General features: G+C 39.8%; 2 protein-coding genes across 2 annotated transcripts; one reads left to right on the top strand and one right to left on the bottom strand.

Annotated features, from left to right (window-relative positions):
- Positions 1–5,602: 5,602 nt before the first annotated feature.
- On the top strand, positions 5,603–8,631 carry rsph9 (radial spoke head component 9). Its single transcript, XM_029496596.1, has 5 exons — positions 5,603–5,829; positions 5,936–6,095; positions 6,271–6,400; positions 6,491–6,637; positions 8,275–8,631. The coding sequence occupies exons 1-5, from the start codon at positions 5,603–5,605 to the stop codon at positions 8,433–8,435; spliced, it is 825 nt and encodes a 274-aa protein (XP_029352456.1). The 3' UTR covers positions 8,436–8,631.
- Positions 8,632–8,660: 29 nt separating this feature from the next.
- On the bottom strand, positions 8,661–11,748 carry mrps18a (mitochondrial ribosomal protein S18A). Its single transcript, XM_029496597.1, has 6 exons — positions 11,571–11,748; positions 10,994–11,025; positions 10,607–10,711; positions 10,390–10,513; positions 9,274–9,346; positions 8,661–9,184 (listed from the first exon to the last, which is right to left on the bottom strand). The coding sequence occupies exons 1-6, from the start codon at positions 11,716–11,718 to the stop codon at positions 9,040–9,042; spliced, it is 627 nt and encodes a 208-aa protein (XP_029352457.1). The 5' UTR covers positions 11,719–11,748; the 3' UTR covers positions 8,661–9,039.
- Between the last annotated feature and the right edge of the window lie 16,166 nt (positions 11,749–27,914).

Below are 27,914 nucleotides of genomic sequence, written 5' to 3'. Positions count from 1 at the left end.
TGATTAGAGCTGTCAAATTCGTTGTACTTTGAGTTATGATGTATGTTGTGTACTAGCGATGAATGTTTTGAAAAGGTGAGCATTTATTTGTGTTACTATGCTTTATAGTTACGTTTTTGCTATGCCTCTTAAATGTAAATTTTAACAAGGAACTGGTGGTTGGTAGATATGTAAAGAAGGGGGTGTTGGTATCAAAATGCTGTTTTTTACTAAGTTATCCAATAAAATGTCTTTGGCTGGCAGATGTTATGAAGAGCTAGACCTCAGTTTTAATATGAAACAACTTTATGAGCTGCTTTAAAATACAAACAGGAACAAGTGCACTGCTATGTTTGCCTCTTCCCATTGGAGGGCAGTGTTGAACTGCAGTGCAGTTACTTAACTTCTGAAATATTCATAAAGCAGTGAAAAAGGACAAATGAACAGCATTGCATTGAGGATTTGTAACTTATCGTGACATTGGTATGAGCACGTTCACTAAGCCACGATTCCAATAGCTCCACCTCCTCACCTGATCTTCTACAATCGTCTGTTTTCTTTTGCCTCCTCCTTTTTCTACCCTTTTCTCCTCTCTCACCATGGTGCCTGCCTCAACTAAGAAAGACCCTTGTTGTCACTGAACAACTTTTAGCATGCTGATTAAATACTGTAAAATATGGCAAATGAAGTGCTCAGTTAACAATACACCGAGGATATTAACTGTGATGAACAAATGGTTTTGGCTATTGCACGAGGGTCTGTGTACCCTTGTGGGGCCTAAAAAATTTTTTCTCCCCATAAGTAGTTCTTAATAGCTCAACAACAAAAAATTTTGTCTTGGTCAAGAATTCGACATTGTTTAAGATTGTTTACAAAAGATGTTTTTGTTTTCACAAATTTTTTTTTTTACTTATTTTACAATGTTATAAATTCACAAAGTGCACAAAGGTTATTGATTGTATTTTAAACCTACTGTTGAACAACGCTGAAGTATTACAAAGCCAAGTCTCAGATGTCGACTCTTTCTCAAGAATTATTTCATTGCGTGTGTGTATGTGTGTATGGGTGTGTAGACAGTACTCAGCGCTAAATGATCTCTACTGGAAGTGATAGTATTACTCACAATATAGCCTGGTTTTTGATAAAAGTGTAACAATTACATAAACATACACTGCATGACTTCTATGCATAGAGACTTAAGGGCTGATTTAAAAAGACATACCTCAACAAAATCACACGAGAAAACTGTGCAGGGTCAGGATGCGAGGGCACTAATAACTTGGAGATATTCTCATGTGGCTCTGAGGATGACCTGGGAAAGAAATGAGAGTTTCATATTAGACACTTGATATAGAGTCTGTTGGTTGAGTTTGTTTAAAATGTGTTTACTGTATGTTCACTGTTGGAGACTGCCCTTTAGCTAGCTCAGTGAAGCAGGAGTAATATAGATGGTAAGGCTGCAGGAGCCTGGGAAGTACCTCAAGAACACAGCTTTCCAAAACCACACACCAAACTTTGGGCTGATATTTGGAGCAGCCACAAAGTCACTGACTCAGTATCGGCGCACATGTTTCTTGGCCTCTGGTAATGGGTGTGTGAAAGTCAAATCTTAAGTTTGATCCAATTACATGCAGACTGGGAGCACTTTTTTTTTTTTTTAACTGTTTGCTCAGATGTTCTCGTTGGATGTCTGGTGTGACAAAAAATGTGCAGTGTTTGATGCACTTTGCCAGCTAAAACACATTTAAGATACAAACTTCCTCTTCATTCTAACGTAGATTACTTTTAGAAAGCAGATATTTCCCATAATGTGACCAAAATATGACATGAGAACAAAACATTGTGGAAAAAAAAGTGTGTCCTCTCTGGTGGACAAAATACGTGATCCTGTCTATATATAATTTCAGATGCATTAATTTGCATTCTTGTAATGGAATTTCTTGTTGAAAATTAAAGATAGAATAAGAGTAAGTGGAAAGGAATAAAATCAACTTTGAAATTTGAGGAAAACATATGAAACCCACTGATTATGACTTTTACTCTTGAGCCGTTTGTTGGCACCCTCTGTCAAATGAAAGTTATTATGCCTCTAAGGTATTACTAGTTTGCAACACGCCCCATCTGGATCAAAATATTTATCCAGCCCTAATCCAAACCTTTGTGACTGTGTTTTTGTTTAGGTGTGCAACCCACTGAACTCAGCGCCCTCAATGCATTCTTGGTATTGTTGCTGTCTGTCCTTTTGTACACCACAGCAGACACTATTATTTAGTCACTTCACTCCCCCTCAGTATTCACTTAATTCTGCACTCCCAGGCCACTGGACTTAAGAAAAGGCCGCTGTGTACTTCTCTCACTCCCTCCCTCTCTCTCCTCTCTGCGTATGTGTGCGTATCGAATAGGAATTAAACCCATTTGCAGTTCTGAGGTTTTAGGGTCAGGTTTCCTTCATGTCACCACCAAGATCGATGGATGTGACCTCTGACTGCTCCAATTTGTATATAAACATGGCACTGGCCAATCACAGCATCATGTGTAATCATGCCAACCAATGAGAGGGTCTGGCAGCATCGTGCTCGATGGCACTCCCATCTTTTGTCCGTCAGGATTAGTGCCGTGGCAACGCTGGTCGCCTGGGAGGTGAGTTTCCCAGAGCAGCGGGACCAGGACAGAAACAGACTGCCGCGTTCCAAGTATTACTTCCTTCCCGGCCAATTGGGAAACACAAGTGAGGTGGTGTGTATGCGCCTCTCACTCTGTGTCTTTCAGCTCCAAAACTTCCACATTGAGTGCCAACTTTAACGAGGTGCCATCCCAAGCAACAAGCTCTAAGTGTGTTTGTCTGTGTGTGTGAGTGAGTGGGAGTGTTGGTGCGGGGCTGTACTTGTGTATTCACTTTCATGTGGGATACTCTGTTGAGAAGTCACCCCACTTTCCCTCCTTTTTCTGTTGGTGGATTACATTAGCCAGAAGGGCAGAGGGCCAGCAGCTGAAATCACCACTGCTGATCAAGCATGTGACTCCAGACCGAGCCCCTTTGTTTGGACAATTACAGCCAACACACAGAGTCCTGAAATTGCACCGTGGCATGGGAATAAGCAAGCATGGGAATGAATAAACTTTAGCAATTATTAAAACCAGATTGTATTATTTTCAAATTGCTATCATTGAAAAAAAAATTCCCTGCAATGTGGTTTTGTTTTTTTTCTTTATTTTATTTTTACCCTTAAGATTTTCATGAAAATTAAAGAAAATTTTCTTTTTTTTTCTGCAGAAACCAATTCCCCTCTCAACATTGTTGGTCTCACAGACGGTGACAGTATATTTTGTTCTGCTTTCTGCTCATTGTCTGAGTTTTTAAACCCGAACCATGTCCATGTAATGGAAGTTGCATCAACTCCGCCTCCTCTTCAGTGTGTACAGGGTTTGCTTTCAGGCACTTCTTAATTTTCAAACAAACTTGTCTCTCACATTTTCCAGATGATGGTACAGTCTGATTACAATGAAGCCTGAAGAAAATCTTCACTGTAGTTGTATGAGATTTCTACTTATCAAAACGGTGTTAATAAAATCTATAGTATATTGTGTGGTGACGCCATAATGTTAGCTCAGCTCAACACGGATGCGCAAAGTCCAGAATAATTTTTTGGGCAGCAGCCAATCATGTTTTTTAAGTGCCACTTAAGCTAACTTCAGACTGCTTACACTGAATCAGACCACTAGAACTGAGCCAGGATAAACCAAACATTCAAGGTCAGTTTAGCATTTTTTGAACAAAATTTGCTTCTTATGCTCAGAGCAACCAGTAAGCTCAACACGATCAGGTCTGTCTGAACTCTGCTGACTGGTAATTCATTATTATACCTATAAGACAATTAAATCAGAGAACAATTAAACCAATTCACATCAAGTTCCGACCAGAGGTATCCTGCTGTCAAAATAAAACTCTTTGCTGCATCATCCTCGAGAAGCAAACCATTGTGCTCCACATGACAAAATGCGGCAAAACATACTGACACCTATCCCACTGCTCCTTCTCTCCTATGCGAGACAGTGTTTCAGTTGTATCCAAAGCTCCTCTACAATTACAAACTTATGACAGACATGCACATATCATTTTAGTGCAGTAAGATCAAAGGAAGAAAACCTCAGTTTATGTCACAAGCTGGTAAGTTACCTTGAATTACTGCCGCCACCGGCTATAACAAATTGAACTCCAGGAAATCTCATTTCTAATTACAGGTGAACAACAACAACAACACTCATGCCGTTTCAACTCCATGATTTACAAAGACACAATGATTATGTGTACACAGAGGCCTTCTGCAATAATTTCCATCCCATTCTATTCATTCCTATTCCCATGTGCCATGTGGTCATGTTAGAGGGATCTGAGCGTGAATCCTTCCAGCTGTGCAAAGAGCTTAACAAATCCAGGCATTTTGTTTGAAACTGCCAGCCAAAGTTTGGCCCTTCCCCTCTCTGTCATGAGCTTCATGGGTGAATTAGGGAGAGTGCTTGAAGCCAGCACAGATAGACCATGATCAGTATGAAGTCAGAAGGAGCTAAGAAATGTGTTACAGCCCACAATTACTCCAAAATCAATAACCAAGCATTACTGCTTGTATGGAAAATATTGCAGCAAAGTTAACAATATAATAAGCAATAATCACAGCAATTTTCCACATGCTTCTCTTTTTAAACAATGCTCCATGGTATATTGCATGGGAACCCTTTCTTTTGGATAATCCAAAAGCACAGTGTGTTTATATAGTATATATAAACTGGTTTGCACACTCACTATAGTCATGGCTTACTATAACGTGATGGACACACCTGTGCTTTTAGGCTGGGGAAGTTTTTTCTTTTGTTGTCCCCGGGGCTGGTTGAAGTAAATATGATCAAATGTCTGTGAGTTGTAAATCGGGCCATGCTGCAATGGTTGCTGTGATATGAACAGATATTTTGTTCACTTTTGGCTAACACGATGGAGACGCGAGCTCCGGAGCCAACTGGCTGCTGCTGCCGCTTTCTGAGACAGACAACAAAGATAAAGTCTCGGGCCTATTCCCAGTCGCCTACCTTTCTGTTTCAACATGTTTCTCGTGTGTTTACGGCACTGGAATTATGGCAGGAGAAAGAAAAAGCGTCAGCATCATATTTTCCCACAGGAAAACTACTCAGGGCTCAGTCAGGTCGGTATTTACGGTTCTCCCTCCTGCTCACTGTGACCGGAGAGGCCACATCCCGCACGCACTCTTTGCTGTAGGGTGGGGGGGTGACGTCAGAGGTCGTCTCACCCCCGCGTGATCTGGTTCGTATTAGCGCCGCAATGAAACACACCAAAAAAATAATGCTGTTTTTGTTTTGTTGCTGTCGAATTCGATCATAACGAAACCCCAATCAACAACTCAGCCACAAAGGCTTTCTGCAATAAATAAATAAATAAAATAAATAAAATAAAGTACACTCCCGCGTTACCAGGGCAACGCGGTTTGTTGTCATTGCCAACCACAGTGCTAGCGTTCGGTAGTTTTTATGCGCATGTAGTGAAAAATACAAAATAGACTAAACAACATTAACAAAGTATATTCACTTTGTTAAACCCTTTACGGAATTAACAATGGACTCAAACTCGTTATTCTACTCCTTGGAGCTTGTTGCCGGTAGTGGGCATACTTTAAGTGTGGAGCAAAGAACCGCCCTGCAGACGTCTTTGGTGATTCTGAAGAAAAACTACAAATTCCATCGGGTATTGTTTTGGGGCAAAATACTGGGATTGAAGGAGGATTACTTCATTGCTCAGGGGAGAGGAGAAGACGAGATGAAGGACAAAAAGAATTTGTACAGGTAGGATGGCCCTGAGCTGGGGTTTTCCTATTTTATTTGCCACTGTCGATCTGTTTTCACTCAGAGAAAATACCTGTTTGTCTGTCTGTGTGGATGGCGTCTCCAGCTTTAACTGCATGGACTGGTTCCTGCTGCCTCCTGCCACAGAGTCTATGATCGACCAGGTCTCCAAAGCTTCCAAGAAACGCTTCAAAGGAGACCCCTCATATGTGTATGAGCATCTTGAAATCCGAAGGCAAGGAGATGAGGCTGAAGAAGAGATATGGGTGAGTGTGATCAATAGTGTGTAGTTGTTAAGTGAAGAAGGAAGAGTGCCAGATGTCAATCAAGAGCATTTAAATCATATGGAACAAAAATACATCATGCAGTCAAAATCATGATATTAATATTACCTGTCCGTCATGAAGGTCCATCTCAGTAACAGACTGTTGTTGGTTTTAGACCAAAGTCAGTGAGGAGAGCAGGCTGGCAGTGACAGTTCATCAGATTGATGAGGAAGTGTCTGTGGTACCACGTGGTGCCTTTATCAAGAGTCCACATGGCCTTGTTGAGGTCAACCGCAGCTTTGGTGGTAAATACATATCACCACGTCACACTGTTTAACATGCTAGTTCAGTCCTTGGTGTAACTTTTAATTTTGACTATGTGCATCACTCCTTAGGTCTTTCTCGCTCAGAAGCTGGGAAGATTGACAATTTCCTTCACTTTTGTGAGCCAAAGAATCTAAAGAAGAAATCCATCATGGAGATGGCTGAATTAAACCCAGCTCTTGACTTCCTGGATGTACTAAGAGATGACATTCCCAAAGGTGAAGCAACAGGGTCAAGAAAACAATTGTTATATCATCTGAAACCACTGACGTAGGGGCTTGTACAGGATATTTTTAAAATGTTAAGAGGACTTTAAGTTGGCAGTGAAACAACCTGTGGTTATTCACTTTCATTCATTCCAACTCCCATTCTACACTGGAACTAATGAGGAGTGATTTAACGAAAAATCAGTATGGCGATTCAGCTGACTGAAAGTCAAGGGGCTTGTCCTCCTATCAACGGAAAACTGTAGATTAAGCAAAGCAACACAGATATGTTATAAAAAAAAAAAAAAAAAACTTGACAGATGTACCAGATGAAAATGATTTTCCAGGAATGCTGGATGACTCTTCTAAAGACTCATTTTACAAATAGTGGTTTGATAACCTGATGGCTACCATTTAGTTTTTATAAAAAATATCTTCAATTCTAGATTCAGTGATTTTGGACTTCAATAGAAAGGGACAGAAAACTTTACATGGGAAACCACAACCATTCGATTGCAGATGATTAATGGGCCCATATACTCATAGAACTAAAACAATTCAAGTAATAATAGTGTTTTAAAAAGGTTTGCTTAATTTTCAGCAAATATCCAAAGTCTATACAGAGGATTTAGCAGTATGAGGCAATACTGCACTGCCTTTAAGAATTTATCAAACTCGTGTCATGTGTATCACTGTGGGACAATGTAGTTGAGCGCATGACATTATACCACTGGGGGCTTTGGTTTGTGTTTTGTGTTCCAATGCCATGTGAGCTGTTGAATAGTATTCCACGTTAAGGGAAAAAAATGCAAGCCAGGATGAATACAATAAGGAAACATGAATACTCTAAAAAGGATAATGTGAATTTAGTGAGCTTCTGTATGTCCAAGAGCATGTTAAACATGCCCACAAAAAAGTGCCCAATACACAACAGATGTCTGATTTCAGAGCGCTTCCACATCTGTATATGTTTGTATGTGTTCTTTGAGCTGATATGGATGTCATCACTGCAGTAGACACTACACAGCTGTCTAGATGCCACACACACTGCAGCTGTCTTAACAGCATATGACATCTATTGGCTGAAAAGGAGTAAAAGTTTTAACATTTTAAAAATTAGACTGTAGAGAAAATGTGGTATGATGCAACTCCACCAAAATACTGGGGTTTTCCTCTGAAAGCCCACTTTCCCGCAAACACCATTTCCTGATTTACAGCGCCCAGGCCTCCCTGCTGCAGCAGAAAGCATCTGGACATTCTTAACTTCTAAGTCGTTTTTACCAATAGTTGTACTATATTAAGGTATCCCCAAAGAAAAAAAAGTTTGGACAAACGTAAATTTTTCTTCTTCTATAAAAAGGAGTCAATCAAATGCTTTGTGTTTACTTAAAAAAAATTCCTAGGGTCAGAAGTTCATGGACACACCCAAAAATATTAAAAAGCAAGTTTGACTGTGCATATCAAAAGCAATCAAAAGGGCTGATTTATCAGCGTATCCCTTGGCTGCCCCTTGCATGTGACTAGTATAATTGCAACGGGGTAAGTTCCAAATATTGGTCTACTCATCTACTTTGCAGTCAGAGAACGTGATGAATTAGCCTATTGCATTAAACATCAACTGGTTACAATTTCTCTGCTTTTGTGTGCAGGATCGTGGAGTCTTCAGTTTGAATGTGCCAGCCAAGTGTGTGTGCTTCGCAGCCTGTTGTGGCTCGGCCTGACCTTTTACCACGTGCCGATGACGCCACAGCACGGATACATGTACATCGGTGATGGGATCAAGAATTTGGATCTTCCCTTCATGCTATAAAGAGAAAGCTCAAGATCTATTTCAAGACACAAATATTTCATATTTCTCATTTGTTCATATCAATCTTCAAACTCAATAAGTATTCTATATAAAACATAAGTGGGGCTTTTGATTGTCTTATAACAATTAAAGGGGTTCAGTCATGCAGTTTGTGTCTACAAACTTTTTGCCCCATTTAGTTTTCATGCATAAAAGATATTCCTATACAGTAAACAAAAGGAGAAGCTGAGTAAACGGATGTTTTATTTGCACATCTGTGTTGCCTTGAGTGTACACGGTCAACATACCACCTACTTTGTAAGTATACCACTGACCGGTTGTTGCTCACATGAAGTTGTCAGTGAGTCCACTTCAAGGGCTTTTTTTTTTAAAACATGAGACAAAATAGATGGTCCTGCGTGGGGCTCAGCATGATTCACTATAAGCATAACGACACTTCATAAACAAAACGGAGAATAAATACAGATGGATCAGGCTTTTTAAGGTCTTTTTCTCAGGGTGGGGTGACAAAAGTTAGAGTAAATTGTAGAAATGCAGTTGAAAGGAATGGAAACCCAATGTGCCTGCCTACTCTCTTACAGTTTCAGTGCCTATTCTCTGTCCTTCAGTGTTTTATGTAAAGGGGCTTGACACCATAGCGCACATTGTCCTTGAGTGCTGGGTGGCCAACAGACATGCGTTTCTTACACCACTTCAGTCCAGGTTTAAAAATGGGTTTTACTGAGGAAACGGACCAGCGAGTCAGGTATCTGTGCAAAGAACAGAGAATTAACCATTCTAATTATTGTTGAGAACACTTCAGATAATGGTGGGAAAGCCTCATAGATGTATCCATCACCTGTTAAGTTGGGGCTTGGGTCTCTTTGGGACATGGCCCTCTGGAAGTTTTGGTCTGTGATCAGGGAGCAGACCTTGAACAAGATGAGACAAGCAGACAATTTTAATCTTAAATGTATGAGAGACTTTTTCAACAAAAACAACTATACCACAGCAAGGTGCTAAAATACATTTACATTTTTCACATAGTTTACTTTCAGGAATTAACTCCTTAACCAACAAACTCAGTTCCAGTTCTAATGAACAGATTGCTGAGAGATAATGTACAAGCAACCAAAGCAACTAAAAGAAATTACTGTTTCTCAGTAAGTGTGGGTGTGCCCCTGAACCAATGTATTAGGATATTTAAATATCAGAGCTTGGAGTTCACATTAACCTAGCCTGCCCTCACATCTTGGCTTTTTTTAAAATGTAGGGCTGGAGGTCAACTTTTCCACTGATGCCAACTTTCCTATTTAGATATTATGGAGGCTGTGTTGACACTGATATGGGACCAACGTTTCATTCTTAAACTGTAAGCATTGTACAGAGTTTAAAGTAATCTGAAATGGATAGGTCTCCTTTGCTTACAGTATTACTGCATTAGCCATTGTGATTGAAGGAAGTGCTTTTCTTCATTGGCTCAGTCGTCAGGTACCCTCCCTACCTGCATGGGTCAGGACCCATCACTGGCCCTTACCTGTTCGCCTGCTTCCTCCTCTCTCTTTTCTTTCAGTTTTCAAATCTATCAGCTAAAGACTGCTTCATCTTTGGAACATGCTAAACTGAATGTTTTTGCGTAAGCAATGAAAGAGAGACTGAGTCAGTCAAGATGATTAAGGACTCCTTAAAACCACAATGGCTAACGCAATACCCATGCTGGAGGGGCACCAAAACAGCATATAATGACCATCATTCACTTGTACAGGGCACTTTTCACTTTGAAAAAGTGGTCAAAGGAGACAGTCTGGAGCCCTGCAGTGTCTAAATCAATATCTTCATACGAATGTCTCTGCCACAAAAGTGTAATTTAAATTTCTGAAAGCCTGAGAATACACTGACATAACCAATGTTGAAACAGACAAACAAAGCTTGGGATTTAAAACTTCTAAAACAAGGTTCAGGCAGTAAAACAGACCTGCTCTGTGAGCCATCTGCACACAAATAGTAATCTTGCGATGTTCCTCTGGACAGAGACCCGTGACTCTTCTTGGCAACATGGCTCCATCTGACCTGATGAACTGACGGAGCAACAGGACATCCTTGGGGAAGAAAATAAAATAAAATCAAGCTCTTTACAAATGAAATAATATCTCTAATTATTTGATCATTGCATGCCTGTGAAACACATTTACCGTGTAATTATATTTGTGCTGCAAGTTCCATCTATAGATAGGGCATTTAGCTGTGGGGTTTGGAGGCAGCGGTGCTGGAGGAACAGCCACGATTTGTCCTTCAATCTGTCAAAAGGTGAATATTACCACAGTTACTACAATAATAAGCAAACGTAGCTCTTCTGTCAGGTGGACCTTCTCAGTCACAGTATTTATTTTTAAAATACCCAACTGTTTTGAAAAGGAAACATAAAACTATATTGGTCACTTTATGATGAAACATATAGAAACATATAGTAATAATATACATTACACAATTTAGAGGACTAGAAAAAGGACTAAATTGTTAACAATCAGAACACAACAGAAGATGGAATCAGCTTCATGTGACGGCTTGCTTTCACTTACTGTTGTTGTTTTGCCCTCTTTTTTCTCCACCACTGAAAAAAATAAAACATATAACATGCGTCATTATATTGTGATTGTGTACTGAATTTCTTATCTAGGAAAGGCTTTTTTCTACAGTCCCAAATGAAAAGACTAATACGCTGTTTGGTGGCAAGAAAAACATAAGTTTACATTAGGGACTAAAGCAAATGGTACATGAAGTAAATTATCATGCATTTGAGGCTAGGATTGGCAATTCTCATTTAGAGCACTCTTTATAAGGACATTTGATTAGATAATAATGAGTAATAAGATCAGTAAATTAACTTTCATTCTGGTAAAAAAAAAAAAAAAAAACATCTGTTTCGATATAGAGCATACAATGGCTGGAAAAACTGTCTATTTGGCGTTAGGGTTAGGGCCTCTGGTATTTTCCAAAATCTAGTTTCACATGAACACATTTTGTTGCATTTGTAGTGAGGCTAAAAGTCTGAGTTGCGGATGCAAGAGTTCTGGGTGCACTGAGGAGAGTGACAACAGACAACACACAACATTACAGCAACACGCCAGCTGACAAACCGTAACAGAAAAGTCCCACCTTGGCGGATCCCTCTGCTCTGGACGGTTAAAGCAGACAACTGGGGAACATTTATCCTCTGATGGAGACCCGAGCTGGCGCTTTGACTCCCTAATTTTAAACCCGCGAGTGAAGTGCAGACAGACCTCAGCACACTGCGGGCCGCCATGCTTGTTTCCTGACCTTCGCCTTCGTCGCTTCCTGTTTAAGAGTCTCGCGAGATTTGGAAGCAGCGACACGCTCGGTGGAAACAGCTTATCACACTTATCTAACTGAATCGACACAACGCAAACTAGGTTACACAAGTACACTATTCAGTTTAAATTACAACTTTGTCCCTTTGTGAAATGTATTTGTTTTATGGCTTTATATAAATAGAAGCCTATTCATGGCCAACCTTCATGAAACTTTAATAAAAGCTTTACATCAAAGGAGAACATTTTATAAGACAAGATCTAAATGTGGTTAATATTTGCTTTAACTTCAAAGCACAATGTAGCCTAGTATCAAACTAAATTAAACACTAGAGGAAAATACAAAGTACCTTTTACCAAAAAAGACTTGATGGTAAAAAAAAAAAAAAAGAAAGAAAGAAATAGGTACTTTAGGTGCAGCTACAAGAGCCCTGAAATAGTATAGGTAGCTTTTTTGGTGTATTTATTTGTCTGCAAATGAGATTTAAATTTAACATGCCTGTGCAGGTAAAAAATACATGTAGCAGTCTATACAATAATCTACCGGATGTATCTTTGGATCTACTGGGGGATGCTTTCATCCTCATGTTGCTCTCTCAATGTTCAGAATTCATAACAAAGACGGGGTCACTTTTCATACCAGGCTCATCTGATGAAGGTACGAGAGGCACCTAGAGGAGCAGTGCAGCAACATGCCAAACTTTTGTTGCAGAGAGCAAGAGATACAGGTAGCTTCTTCATGTACAGATCAAGAGGCTAAGGAAAGATAAAGAGCTCGATGTTTGTGTTATCATGAGAACACTGTGCCATTGTCCAGCTGTGATGTTTTTGTTTACCATTTTTCAGATGTTATCTCGTGGCTTTATCTGTTTGCATAAAGAAAGCACTAAGAAAGCCAAGTCTACTTACATAAGTTCTTTCATAGATGTGGGAACACACAACCTCATTCTAGTTACAATAAGATAATGAAAACATGTATTGTACTATACAGCATAGTGTAGTCATAATGAAATATGGACTTCTTTTAATGATTTCCTACAATTGCATATATTTATAATATTGACAATATCCCCTTGTTTTGTTTCATTCTTCAGATTTGGTTCATGCTATTGGATATGTCAGAATAAGACGACAAATGCCAAGCTATTGTGGATAATTGAATCAATTAATGAGGCTCTTTTCAGACTAATAGAATCAAGAACTGACATACAGGAGTATCTCTCCCAAAGGTTTTGCATTATTTCACTGACTGAAAAGACAACAAGAAAAAAAAGTTAGATCTAGATGATACAAAATGCTCAAAATTCTGATAATTTTCCATGTTTATTAAACCTCGACCAGAGTGGAACAGCAATGACTTATCTCTGTTTTAGTCTGATTTATTTGCTTGAAAGAAAAATAATGGGTTTGTGATAGTTCAGTTTATTTCACTTGGATCTGGTAGGTAGGAATACAGTAGCACAATGGCTAAGAAAATTAGGAGATGTACTATCAACAGTGAGCGCAAGCTTGAGAAGATACAGTGCTGATAGACATTGACATAGAACATTGTTGGCATAAATGGCTTTAAAAATCCACCAACACATGGGATTTAACACAAAAAAACTTTAATGTTATACCCTTTTTGACTATAACATTCAGTTAAGTTGTACATTCTTTTTCCATTGTGATCAGGTGCAATTGTGTAAGAATGAGTAAGCATTTCCATTGAACATAGCTGTTTGACCTTACACACAGGGCTGTTTTGATGAGTAACTCTGGATGTATTTTTATTTAACTCGCCATCTCGAGAAACAAATTTTAATGAGAAGCACTTCTGGGCCTATCTTTCTATTTTCCTTCAATGGTTGATTCAGCAAAGTTGATTGTGAATGCATTGAGACATAGAAGGCTGTAGACCATCATGGCTCCTTGTGTTCACGGCCAGAATTGTGAACAAGGTCTCAAATCAAAGCTGAGGCGGCTAAAAAGCAGGAGACTGAGATGCAAATTGATTGTTGTGATCGTCTTGTCTACGGAGAAGATACAGATTATCGTAACCCTGCCGCCACAAAGTATTGTCTCAGTGATTAGGTTCCTCCATCAAGGACACTTAAGCAGCCACAATCCATGAAAGAGGTCCAAAAAAATAGCATTTGAGTGTCTGGTCACCTCCTCAGTCGCTTTGATATTCAAATGAAACATGGCCCTGTACAAACAGGCGCCTCAGCTGAGGAAGCGGGGGGAGAGTAAGTCAGATAGGATATCCCTCACAGCAAGCACTGAGGGACACTGAAGCAATGTTGGTTTGATGTCATGGTGGGAAGTTATTGTTAAGTGAAAAAGGTTAGCGTTTTTACCCCTGCCTCCTTGGATAAACTGCTAAAACGCAGCATGGAAGGAGCAGATGAGCTGAGACTGGAGCAAAGATTAGTGGGCATGGTCTCATCACACAAAAACAAATCTAACTCACCCTGCTGCATTCCTCTTTTATTGTCACACTGGCTAATCTATTTGGTCTTTAATGTTTTGGTGTAGACCGCAGGGCCCCTGCTGATAGCTGCTGCTGAAGAGTATAAACACAAAAAGACCTGAAAGACAGTCATAACAGCAAAACCGTGGGATTTGAGAGCAGACTGTAATGTGGTACCCTTAATCAGAATCACTGGGTTACATAATCTGACTTTCTGTTTCATGGTTCTGTAGATGAAGTTTGCATTCAGTGAGAACCACAGGTTTTTTGACAGAATATCTCATTCCCATGCTGATGGAATGTGTGGATTTGCTGCCATCAAATTGATGGGCACAGTCTGGTATGCAATTAAGGCATAGCTGTCACTAAGAGGCTTTCCTGGGTGATTAACTTGTAAGGGTTATTGCATCCAAGGAAGTCAACTGAAAACAATTAGCCTATTACAAGGGAATGAGTTTGGTTAAAGGCCCCAGTCCTCATAAAATGGGGTGAGAAGAGCTTGACTGAAGCAGACAACTGGAGTTAAAGACACAACTCTCATCAACCAGGGCGTGAAACTAAAGATCCGCTGCTGCTCCTCTTCTTTATTTTATTTGATTTCATTACATTTATTCATCATTTTGCGTTGAAGGTGAGTAAAACTCGCAATGCAAGTGGCACAAAACCTTGTCACCATCCAAGAATCAGCGAGAGACCCCTCCCCTCATCTCTTCCATCTTTCAAACCGTTCAATCACTTTCCTTCTACTTATTTGTGTGTACGTGCTAAATAGCACTATTCACTGCTCTTTGAAGAGGCTCTTATCCCCATTTTCCCTCAGCTCAGCCTTCTGAGAGTGCCGTCTCTCACACACATGCACAGCCTGCTATACACTATCTAACACAAACCCCTTCAGATGTTTGGAAACACTTTCTTCTCTCCTTTTGCAATTTCTTTTTCTTCTGGGTGTAGGATTTGTTTTACTTTGGAACTGCTGGGTCACCTCACAAGGTCCATTTGTGTTTGTCTGACTTTTTAACGATTTGCCCCCAATGGCTAAAAACAAGGAAGTCAATAAAAGCAGAGAGGGGATAACATCTGAAGACTATAAAAGAAACAGAGCTATTTTTTTATACTGATCATCACTGAGAAGGATTTTTTAAATCTCCATCTGTTTTAAATTTAAAAGAAAGGCAAACAAATATATATTCTGTGTTTAAGGTAAGCTTGGAAGGATGATTTAATGTGCTACAGGCATGTGTCATCCTGGACTGATTTTATGCAGCATTGCCCAAATAAGTTTCCCACCAATGCTGCCCTTGCTCTTAACTTCCCACTTGCGCACGTTGCCACGACGCCTGCAGCAATATTCTCACATAAACCAGATGGTTTCTGGTCAGCTACCCTCCTCTTTATTAAAAGGCTGTCAGCTGGTTGTCATGTGACTTATGCAGTGAGGTTTTATATTAAAGGAGCTGCGACTTTTGTGTGCACATTTCACTTATTGATTGGCCACTTGGAGGCAGTACAACAAACTGTGAAAACCATCATCATCACCGAAAGCATTTGTAGCCTTTAAATTGTTAGCAAGTTGTAGCTCATTTACATTGCAACATGGAGAAAATTAGCACTGATTTGTTGCCGTTTTTCTTGTCTATGTAAACTATTTGGCGTTTGAATGAAATTCTTAAAAGGGGACCAACAGCACCAACTTCTTTTCCTTTTCTTTTTTTTTTCAAATCTTCATTACAGGATAGTCTAATGGACTTGTAATCAAAGGAAATACTTGTTAAAAGACAATATACTTCAAACCTGCTGCATCATTGGAAAAGGGCAGATATAGGTGTAATGCAATGATGTGGACCACTGGTGCCTCTCTAGTTCTTGGAAAAGATTGAACACTGGTTCCTGGAATGTTTGCAAAGTTGGGTGCATACACCAATCTACCATAATGACTGGCCTCAAATATCGTGTAGGTTTCCTTTTGTTGCCAGAACAGCCCTGGCCCATATAGGAATGGGCTCCACAAGACTTCTGAAGGTGAGCTGTGGTCTCTGGCACCAAGACATGAGACGCCAGTCCTTCAAAGATCTGTTAAGATATGAATTGGAGCCTCAATGGATTGAACATTTGTCTGGCAAATCCCATCAATGCTAGATTGGATTGACATCTGGGATATTTGGAGGCCAATTCAACCTCTACAACCCTTTTTGTTGTTCCTCATATCATATTTGAGGCACTTCTGGGGTTAGGTAAGGAGCTTTATCCTGCTGAAAAAGGGGGAAATACCATTTCCATGAAGGGGTTACTTGGTCTGCAGCAATGTTTGGGTAGGTGGTATGAACATTGCTCAAAGTATCACACCACCACGGCCAGCTGGCATTCTGAAGCTCACGTCCTTCCCAGGTCAGCGACCCACACTCACCACCTTCAGGCCACCTTCTTCCAAGAGCTACAGTTTTGGAGATGCTCTGACCAAGCCATATCAAAGTTTAGTCCTGATCAAAGTTGCTCACATCCTCCCATTTTTCCCAACCTGACATGGTCACAAGAACACTGATGTAAGTCACTTCACCTGTCAACGGTCATACTACAGGCAATGGTTTATCAGTCTATCTGTAACTTTATCCTTGAAGACAAAGGTACTGCAAGTTTATTCAAGTTTATCTACCACAAAAAAATTCCAGATATATTGGAACACAGTGATGATTAATGGCAATCAAAACATTAAAGTAAGGGGTCAGCAAACCAAAATAAATGGCATAAAGGGCTAAAATGCCATACCGAATAGGAACTGCAAAATTGGAAGATGATTATCAGTGCATACATCACTAAGATTGAGCCATGCCACATTTAATGTCTTTTAAATATATTGGCTCATCATAAAAATATGTCAATTCTTCTAAAGTCCCGTTCTTGCATGGGCAAAATATAATGGTGAAATTAAGCAGCTTTTTTCTGGCCCTTACCTATTTTTAATGCTGAAATGTGCTGCCATTATGCTCGTGACTCAGCTGTCTGTTGTTGAACAAACATATTCTTGGCCAATGTGGACCCTTGCTATTTCTGATCAGGTGTTACTACATATTAGAGTTATTTTTGTCCATTGACGTAGATGGAAAATAAGCTACTGACAGTTCCATTTCATCATTGCTGTAAAGTCTTGTGTTTTGTTCACCGTTACACATCTCATCACAGTTATGCTTACATAGCCTCAAACCTGCAATTGTCGACCTTTTTGCAATCAAAACAAATTCACATGAACCACCTTTTATGTTTATTGCAGCAAAATGTAAACTATTTAACTGTAGTCTTTCCAAACCATCGGACATAGTAACTAGTGCATTTTCTTTATCTGCTTCTATCCCTTTTGTCTCCTCCGTCTCCCCCGCAGTGACCGAAACAGGGTGAATGCACTGAGAAGTATACTGTAGACTTGACATTGGACAGCTTTGCAGACAGGTGGAGCCCAGCAGGGGGCAGTGGTGATTGTCAGGTAAAGCAGATAAACTGCCTCCCTCTTTCAGAGTCAGTCACAAGACCTTGAGGATTAAATATTAAAACAGATCGAACTGGATGTTATCAAAGACACAAAACAAATTTCACAATATCTAGACCTTGTTTGAGTCCGATATTGTGACTTCTTGCACAGTACAGATAATAGTCATTTATATAGTATAAACAGTCACAAATGCAAAGCTTATTCAAGTGTAATTGTAGAATTAACATTGAAATTTGCAGTAAAACACATACTGGCTTTTCCTACAGCGACAGGCCCAAGACCTAAGAAAGCTCTCTTGTACCACCAGGATATGTTATGTGGACTACCTGATGGGGAACATGATCTTTGTCCCTTGTTCTCTTCCTCTCGCAGTTGGGGGTCATTCATGGAAACAACTTGAGACCGTCTTTTTTTTTTCTTATTTTTACTGCAGTCTTTTTGTTGTATTTTTAACACCATGTCCAATACATCTTATCCCCTGAATGAGATTGTAAAAGCCCTTCTTTCTCCCTCTCTCTCTCTCTCTGTCTGTGTGTGTGTCTGCCTGTCTGCCTGCCATGCCCTGGTGAGAAGAAGTCGTACAGTCAACAGCAATCAGTCAAGAGTTTCTCCAGTCTTTATGCATCAGCCTTAATTAGGAGACATTCACTCGCACAAAGAGACATGATGCAACAAAAGAGTGGACGCTGAAAAGAAGCAAATCTAAAGTCCTTCCATCTCCCTTTCACTCACATGTATAAAGACCAGGCAGTCAAACACAAGGCTAACTCTCCAGTAAAATTCCATCAGTGGAAAACACAAGACCAAGAACAGCGATAAAGGAAGAGGCTTTTTCCAAGTACCGCTTTGTCTGGGAGCGCTCTCACATGTTTAATTATTTCCATTTACACCAAATAATCACGACCTTATGTAGTTGTATGCTTTATGGTCAAATGTTAAAAGTTAATAGGTAACATGATTCAGATTTAATGGCCTGCTCTGTCTGATGGATTAAATCTTGCTTTAAAGTGAAACTACACAACATTTAAGGTGATTGCAGTAACAAGTGGCAATCAAAGAATTGTTGAGTTGGTTGTATGTCTAAATGGCATTGAGATTCTGGGATGTTACTATATTCAACTAAAGTACATCAAATGGGTTCCAAAAAGGTTTCTTTCAATTAGGTGGGATGGCTATTTACATAATGGATATAATGTCATAGCGTGGAGAGAGCTTTTGCTAGCAGGGCTTACATTTCTTTTGTGATCGTTGTAGCATTTAAACATATTAGCATTGCCCAAATGATCATGTCCCTGCTTCGATGACTACGTTGCCAGAATCCCTTTTTGCTTCAGAAGTATCCTAACTGTCCTCCAGATATCTCAAATTTCATATGCTATGTATTTCTTATTAGTTTTGGATTATTCTGTGGTTGGTTTTGCAGACCAAATCATTTTTGACTCTGTAGTCTTTTTCCAGTGTAGTTTAACACAAATCCACACTGAAGAGGTATGATGATTCAGCTATAGACTCATGGTCTTTTCCATGTAGCATTTTATGGTTGATTAGCCAATATATTCCCATGCTGGCAATTAAGGGGCCAATTGAGGGGCCAAACCCAAAAGCCCATTTTCATATTTCTCACCTTTAAATATTTCATGATAGTTGGAATTACATGGAAGAAAAACGCACAGTATTAAACACCTGGCTCCTATAAAAACAATACACACATTCCCATGAAAGAAAGACTGTCCAAAGGAAAATTTGGAACTGGAAAACACAAGTTAATGTAATCATTAATGAATGCCCAATGTCTAAGAAGAATTGGTGAGAAAAGAAATCTTCAAGATCTCACTCAACACTCAAGCTCTGTAAATAGACAGAGGTCTTGCATCAGAGAACTTAGAGGAAAGTGTAAACTATGGAAAACATTGTGAAAATCTAATAAAAAATGATCAGATCATGATCTCAGTCTGCAACTTACTCTGCAGGCTGCTGAGATTCAGGGGAGGTGGCTTCCATTTGTCCCTGTTGAAATTGCTTGTTTAAAAATCCCATCCAACTGGCAGGAGCCCATTTACAAATGTGGGATATTTTCTCTCTGTTGTGGTAAGAAGTGATCCCCAGCACCAAGAGTTCACAAGGGACCTACATGGGCTCTGATGGTGGAAAGAAAGACAAGGATTAAAGAGGAGAGTGAACAGCAAGGAAGCAATGAAACACAGTGAAGTGCCGCAAAGAACTAAAACAAAGTCCTCTCAGCTGATTTAGGTCTCTTTATGTCTGATAAACACCCTGTTGTAAGAGTCTCCCCATTTGCTCATACTGGAAAAAAAATAACCAGAGCATCAAAGGCTCTGCTCCCTCATGTCCCCTGCATTTGATCGGTGCATCAAGTGGCCTTTCATGTTTTTGACCCCACAGCTGTTCGAAGACCCACTACCTGTGTTTCTTTGTTTCAGGGTAAATCAGGGTAATATTTTCATTTCGCTATACTTTGCAAGGATAATTCAGTGAGATTCCTGAGGGATGTTTCCTCAGAAAAGCTTGGACCAGAGTTTACAGTCATGGTTCGTGTTCTGTGAGGCGGAGGCGAAGCAGTCAGTCCTTTGAATTAAATGCTACCAGACTCATACTGACAAGGCTGACATGCTGAAATTAGGATGGGCCTGTGTCATAAAGGTGCATCAACTTATTCCTATCCTGAATAGCACTGAATATGAGATGAAACAGTGTTGCATCAAAGTAAATACGTTATTTTGCAAGGTGAAATATAAGAAACAAGATTACATAACCTGAACAGAGAATCACAGAGCCAATGTCATTATACCAGAAACCCAACATAATGCCAAAAAAAGTAACCCACTAATTTCACTTTGTAGTATAATGTTACCAGCTTAGTGTGGGCTTCTTAGCACTACACACAAATTACGGCTGGTGACGTTGTTACTCCGATACAAAATATCAAACAAAGATCAGGAGATAATCAACGTGACTGAATTTCCGTCCTGTGGGGAACATATGTGTGTACCAAATTTCATAGCAATCAAGTAATTGTTGCAATAGAACACCAAAATGTAAACCTCATGGGGGTGCTAGAGAAAAAGTCAGAGGATCAGTGCAGTCAACAAGATTATCCTCTGGGGGCCACGAATATCTGTACAACACTGCGTGGATATCTACCCAACAGTTATTACTTCAGTCTTAAGCAAAGTGGTGGGAAAGAAATAGACGGCTAAACAAATGAAAAACAAACTGCTATTAGTTAAAAACAAATACACAGGGAGCTTCTGCTCCTAATCATAGTTTCTGGGTTTGAATGATAGACTGACACCTACATTTAATCTGAGTCTGACGTTGTGCTCTGTGCTTAGGAAGCTTTTTCCTTAAATTTGCTCTTTGACTACATCTGGATCATGTCAGTGTGTCACTCCCTGTAGAAACAATGAGAAGTGTTTCCATTTGTAAATAGAAATAGCTCTTTGGATCATCTCCAATCATCCCCAAGGAGAATTTTATCTTGAGATATTCATGTATAAAAAAAAAAAAAAAGTATTGTATGAGATGTGCATTATATGAGATAAGTGTTTTGCCACAGATACACAACTACTGAGCAACGTGTTTTGATCCTCATGCAGCACATGCCATTGGCTTATCTGCCTAAGTGCACTTACGTATGTACTGTACATTTTCTATTTTTTGTGCACTGATCACTCCACCTGTTAGATGTTAAGAAGATCCATTGGTTGTTTGGGCAAGTAATTCTGCGTGATTCAATCACTACTGAAACTCATCTACAGCTAATCCCCAGGAAATCTGCTGAGATTCGATCTGAAGAAGATCTCTTTGTAAGTTCAAAAAGATCTGATGTCTCTGCTGCATGCAGAGCCAATGAATGCTGGACAAGATCCATGCCACCGCTCGCTGTTACAGACAGTATGTAGGCACTTGTATGCGCTTTGGTGCATAAAAGTATGTATATCAAGGCATAATTCGGGAAATATACATGCTCAATTTCCTTCTTTTTGGCAGTTTGTTTAGAAACCTTGAAGCCTGGGGAAACATTGTATGTATCGTCATCTCTTAATGTTACAAATTAACATGCAGCATCAGTGAAAGATCAAATCCAAGAAAAAGCCCCCTTGTAAAATGTATGTACTTTACTCTTTTATTCGTGTGAGAACATGCTATGCAAATAACTTTGCCTTGCATAGCTGTTTTTCTGTTTCAAGACTTTATGCAAACAAGTTGTGTTAATATTATTATCTAGTTCTTTGTTGAGCTTCAAAGTGTTAATCTATTATTTTAGATCCGACAGTATGGAATAGATATTGTTCTAACTGTGGTTTGCACTTATTGCATGCTTACTTCACTAGTACACAGAATAACCGTCCACTGCAAATTGACAGTGTGATCGCCCCCTGAACCTCGCACACCCTGGTCCAAAAAGCTCCCTCCCTGCAGCAGAAATGTGGCTCTGATTATTAGAGCTGTATTTTCAATGAGTTGCAGGGTAAACCTTGGGAGGCACAGCATAATGTGAAACAGATATAATATATCTTTAACGCAATAGTCCACACTTACAAGGAAGACATACCTTTGTCATCATCCAGAAAATCACGTTAAATTCATGTGCTCTGGGCTGTGAACACTGCTGTTCAAATCCAGATAGGAGACAACGGTCTCTGAGGACACAGACAGTATTACCTGCCTGCTGAATGAGATTCTTTTCCCTGAAGTAATATCTGCCTAGCCTAAGGCAACGGAGCATTCACTGACAGGCGGTATAGATTTAGCATGCCGCTAGTAATTGGATAGTCCAACATCATTGACCTCATGCACTGTCAAAATAATTGCAACTCTTTTGTAAGTAAGTGTTGGCGCTGAAGTATATTTGGTGGGTTGCGTTTTGTTTTTGTTTTTTTAATATGTGGAATGTTTGATTTCCAAACTGCATATGCTCATTTTTAAAAAGTTGTTTTATGATTCCAAAACCTCTCAAATAAAAAGAAGGAAAAACCGCTAAACTGGTTTGGCTTTTCATTCCTCAATGTGCAGATATGTATTTTTGACATGCTGAACCTGTATTTCATAATTAGTAAAAGCTGAACTGGACCGAAGCAGTTCCTAAAGCTAGTATTTCATCTTGGAGTTCATTCATTCATTTTCTAACACTTATCTGTTTCCAGGTTGTGGGGGGTGCTGGAGCCAATCCCAGCTCACCCTGGGTGAGGGGCGGGGTACACCCTGGACAGGTCAGCAGTCCATCACAGGGCCAACACACAGAGACAGACAGAGACCAACAACCACTCACACTCAGACCCACGGAGAATTTAGAGTCACCTATTAACCCAAACATGATGGAAACCGGAGTGCCCGGAGGAATCCCACGCAGGCACGAGGAGAACATGCAAACTCCACACAGAAAGACCACGAACCAAACCTGCAACCTTGTTGATGTAGAATAACTGTGCTAACCACTATGCCGCCATGCTGCCCCATATTGGAATTATTACGGAAAAGTGATTGGTATGTTAAATCGATTGAATTCATTCTGAGTTTTATTGCTCGTTTTTACTTTCTGACTAATTTACTAAGCAATCATTTGTTATGAAACCCTTTGAATGAGGCATTAACATATTGACCAACAAATTGATAACACTAGAAATAACCAGACTTTTCCTTTGGCCAAGCTAAATGAATGTGAGGAGAGATGTAAAACATCTGCTTCAGCTGCCCTGCTTTTGGTCATATTTTTGTCCGGCTACAAAATCTGGCAGGCTTTATTCCTAATGCATTTCTACAGGACTCTGCAGAGAATTCAAACAAAAGCTGACCGTTCAGGCGCTAATTCGGTTGGACAAAACACAGGCAACCTCTAACCTGACCATATACAGTATATGTAACCGGTCTCTGAACGTTCGCCTGGGACGCTGGCCATGTTGCAATCACAGACTGCCAATCAAAATGAAGACTCCCGGGTTCTGCCTTTTAAATCGAGTGTTTGCCTGCCATGTTTGTGTTATCTTTAAATACATATTCTTCCGACACATTAAAAAAAAAAACAGCTTACTTAATCAGTCAGAAGTTTTATAATAGCCAAAATCCTTCTAATATGTATGTTTTTATTGCTCACATTATGACCCATTGGAAGCACTACAATAACAGTGTTATCTTAAATCCCACACTGGGGTGTAATTTTCTTACCTCATTCACGAGATATGGCTGAATCCCAGGAGTGAACTGAGGGATAATGAAAATCACACTATATCCCCAGTCACTTCAAGACATGCAGACAAGAATGTTTCTGCTCAACCCTCACAACCAGCTTTTCATCTTCAAGGCCAAATTATGATTGTCATCCTCTACAAGCTCAGTAAAACAGCCCAATAGCATGTAGACAGGTTGAGGGTCTTTGCTGGTCTGTGATCTTTACATGCTGGCAGGGGATCCTTGTGGATCAGCTCCAAGTGGAGTAGGCCTCAAAGGACTGGGGCCCTGCTGGAAATTAAATTACCTCTTTTCATAGAAGCATGGTGGCCACATTTACAAAAACACAGGGAATAATATTACTTTTTAGATAGCTAAGATAATGTTGATGAATGGACGCACACTCCCTTTGGCTGTTGGTCTGTGTTTTGTTAAGCACCACTTTGCATTATATGCTCACTGAAACACACCATAATGACATTTTGACCGTATAGTATAGAACGGAAAATTAATTTTTCATTGCTGTTGTTCAAACTTCATGTCTGTTGCACGGTGACGACTTATTGACCCCTCCAAGAAAAAAAAAACCAAACAAACTCTGGTCTTGTCCTAAAACATATGTAGTATATAATACATAGGAAGCCATGCGTCAAGTTTTTATTTCCAAATTAGATTTAGATTTTTGCTGCTGGGGATGTGAAGAGGATGTGGCATAATTTATTTATTTTTTTTGGATACCATCCTGGTAACTTCACATTTTAATCAAGTTGCCCAGTCTGATATATCTCAACAACTATGACATATCATGTCTTGTGCAGACATTTTTGGTCTCCAAAGGATGCATTCTGCTGGTTCAGGCAACTATTCAGTTAGCAATTTGACATTTGGTATACACAGTGATTTATTTCATATCTGAATTCCCTCATGGACAAATTCCATTGTGGTGATCCGCTAACTTTTTATTCAGTATTATCATTAGATGAAAATTAAAATTGCTCCTCAGAGTTTTCCAAATATCTGCAAATATACTGGTGTTCCCATCAGCCTCAGCTTCACTTCACTTCTGTCTCGCCACAGATTCCTGATTTTGATTAAAACAGCTGGCACCACAAGTCAAATTTTTCAGAGGTTTTTCATCCAAAAAAACAATCAGGCCAGTTTGTTTCACTTCATCATCCATGCATCATGTTCCTTTTAGCTGGTTTCAGACTGGAAAAGGGTTGCTACTAACCTCAACCAAAGTGACGCTTCCAACCAGCTGATGCCACTTTTGTTTGACACGAAAAGCTGCACTTGTGGTGAGTTGTGCCAGTCAACATTTTTGAAGTTGGTTACAGAGAGAGGAAGAAATTGAAGTTTTGAGGGGCTTATAAGTTGTTTGTTTAACCACATTCCAACCATCTATTCTGCTCTGTCACTCTCATCATACACTGCCTGTCATTTATCTGGCTCCGCTGCAGAGTGACCTTGTCTTCATTTTGTCTATAAAGCTCTGAAAGCTCTGACAGCTCAGCACCAGAGACATTTGAAGTGCAGAAGAAGAAGAAAAAAAGAATCTGGGAAGAGAGTTCGAGGTCTGGAACTCACTCTTCGGCCAACAATGAAATATCAGTCCAATGGTTTAGATGTCAGTTTTCCTCCAGACATCAAACCAGCTGAAGTGATACCTCCTGGAAAACTGGCTCATCAAACAAAACAAGGAGGACAGAGGCCTTAAATAAATAAATAAGCTGAATCACTCAAACTGTCTTAAAATAATTCTCTTTCCATTTCATCACATATGTCTTTTGATTTATTTCTCATGTGCAACTATAAGGCTTTCGCTGTCTGAGTATTTAGCAGTGAGCAAGCATGACAAATTGTATGAGTGATACCTTAATCGCCTGGCTGGGAAGCATTAGTTTAGTCATATGCTTTCTTTATGGAGGAGTTATTCATGGATGTGAAAACCACATCAAGTCACGGCATGCAGCTACTCGGAGACTACGAAGAGAGTTGTTTAATTGTGAACACAATGAGATAATATTTCAGTTACCCTGTTAGACGCTAATTTCCCAATTCTTCTGTGACTGCTGGTCGTTTCCTGTCCTTTTTACCATTGCATGTTGCTGTGGGAATTGCTGGAAAGCAAGCTCATGCTGTGTCTAAAGAGGGGCCACAAACAGAGGAGGATGCCACATAAGTCATGTCTCCAGCAGAATGAGAAAAATGTTCTTTCATGTTGTGCCTCAACGACATCTGAAGTAGGGCCATGGAGTGTTTCAGCTATGCGTTTGTGTTGCTTAGAGGTCCCAAGTCCGCCTTGGTTGAAAACTCTTGACAATGACATATATGTGGAGGATTCTTCAAAGTCACCGCTCTCTGCTTTCTGTGTGCTTTCCATGCCTTTCATTCTTTTCCTCTCAAATATCCGCATACAAATGACAGAGCGGATGCACGACCTTTAACCAGAGAGACTACTGAGGTATCCGATGGTTTTCCTGCCCCATCTGTTAATCAACACACCACAACAAATGCAGACACAACAAGATGGAACGTGACCCACACAGTGACATACCAGGAACCTAAACAAGCACTAGCAGAAGATTAACAAAGCATTTTTATTATTTATTTTTTTATTTTTTTAAATCGGTCTAAAATTTGTCTCTGTTCAGGAAGAGTGGCTTGTATTTTGCCACTATCATTAAACTGGATAAAATCAGGAATAAAGATTCTCAGTCAACTGAAGTAACCTACTCTAATAAGTAACCTACTCTAATATCTCAATTGAGAGTATTTTTATGATGCCCTCTGGAATAAATAAATGATTTACTTTCAGTCTGAGCAGCAAAGGTCATGAATTCACCGGTGCAGCACACTATGAAAAGTTTTCTTAACCCTTATCCTTCACTGTTTATTGTAGTTCTCAACAATGTCTGGCTGCCTGCCTCTTGGCAATCCTGCCCACACTGTATTTATTTCCTGTCAGATGCTCGTCCTAATTATTCTGTCATTCCCTGTGGTCCCACCACCCAGACAGCATAGACCCCCATCTTTCTCACCTCTGGCCCCCCACCTCACCCCCAGAGGCAGCTGCAGCCTCTTTCCATTCTTTACTCACCCAGCTGTAGCCTCCTTCTCCCTCTGCTCCACTCTTTCTTTCGTTTCATCACTATTTTCCCATCTCGTTGCTGCACCTATTTCATCCACACCCTCTCCTCTCGCACATCTGGGGAAGGTTAACAGTGTAGAAATGTTGGTTTTGGGGTCATTTAGGCTAATATATTTCATAAAGCAGGGACTTTATTCCCATCCGTGCTCATCCTGCAAAAAAATCCTCATTAAATCAATCCCTGACTATAATTTGAGCTAAAAGATCTTTTAGCAGAGCTAGTTCACTTTAAAATCCTGAATCATTTCAACCTTTATATATTCTTTAACCAAGTTTGTAAGTCTCTGAAGTGTGTATGTAAGTCTATACTGAAGTGTGACCATCAGGTTGAGAATTTAGAGGAAAGGAGACAGATAAAAGACGATAACACCTGTAATCACGTCTTATCTGTCTGCTCTCAGCAGACTGGTCTGTACAAAGTGGCATCTTACTATGCCCGCAAGTGAAAGTTCCCAGCTGTTCCAGATGTCCATTTCAAAAGATTTTACAGTCTTGTCTGCAACATCTGTCCTTACTGTGCTCTCAGATTACTCTGACAGGTTAATTGCAATAAAGACTGACTTCACAACTTTTAGACACTAAAGCTGAAACTGCTCATCACTGCCAGCAAGTCTCACAATTATTTTGACATGTACTTTTGATCTTAATGTGGTCAACTTAGTGAAAAGAATGGAAATAGAAGGTATAAGCTAGTTTGGCTCTGCCCAAAGTAAAGGAAAATAAATCACTGTACTGGTAATTTGAAAGTTCAGACACCAGCATTTGTTCAATTTGTGCAAAAAGCGAAATCTATCTACTGGCTGTAGCATCATAACTTAGGGTTAGGGTTGTTTCCCTGTAATGAACTTTTAAAAAAATATTTTAATACAGTCAGTCTGAAGTGGAACAAAAATCTACA

This window comes from Echeneis naucrates, chromosome 24 (assembly GCF_900963305.1).
Source record: "Echeneis naucrates chromosome 24, fEcheNa1.1, whole genome shotgun sequence".
NCBI classification, from domain to species: domain Eukaryota; kingdom Metazoa; phylum Chordata; class Actinopteri; order Carangiformes; family Echeneidae; genus Echeneis; species Echeneis naucrates.
The sequence above is the reverse complement of the archived record's forward strand: the minus strand, read 5'-3'. Positions and strand labels throughout refer to the sequence as shown.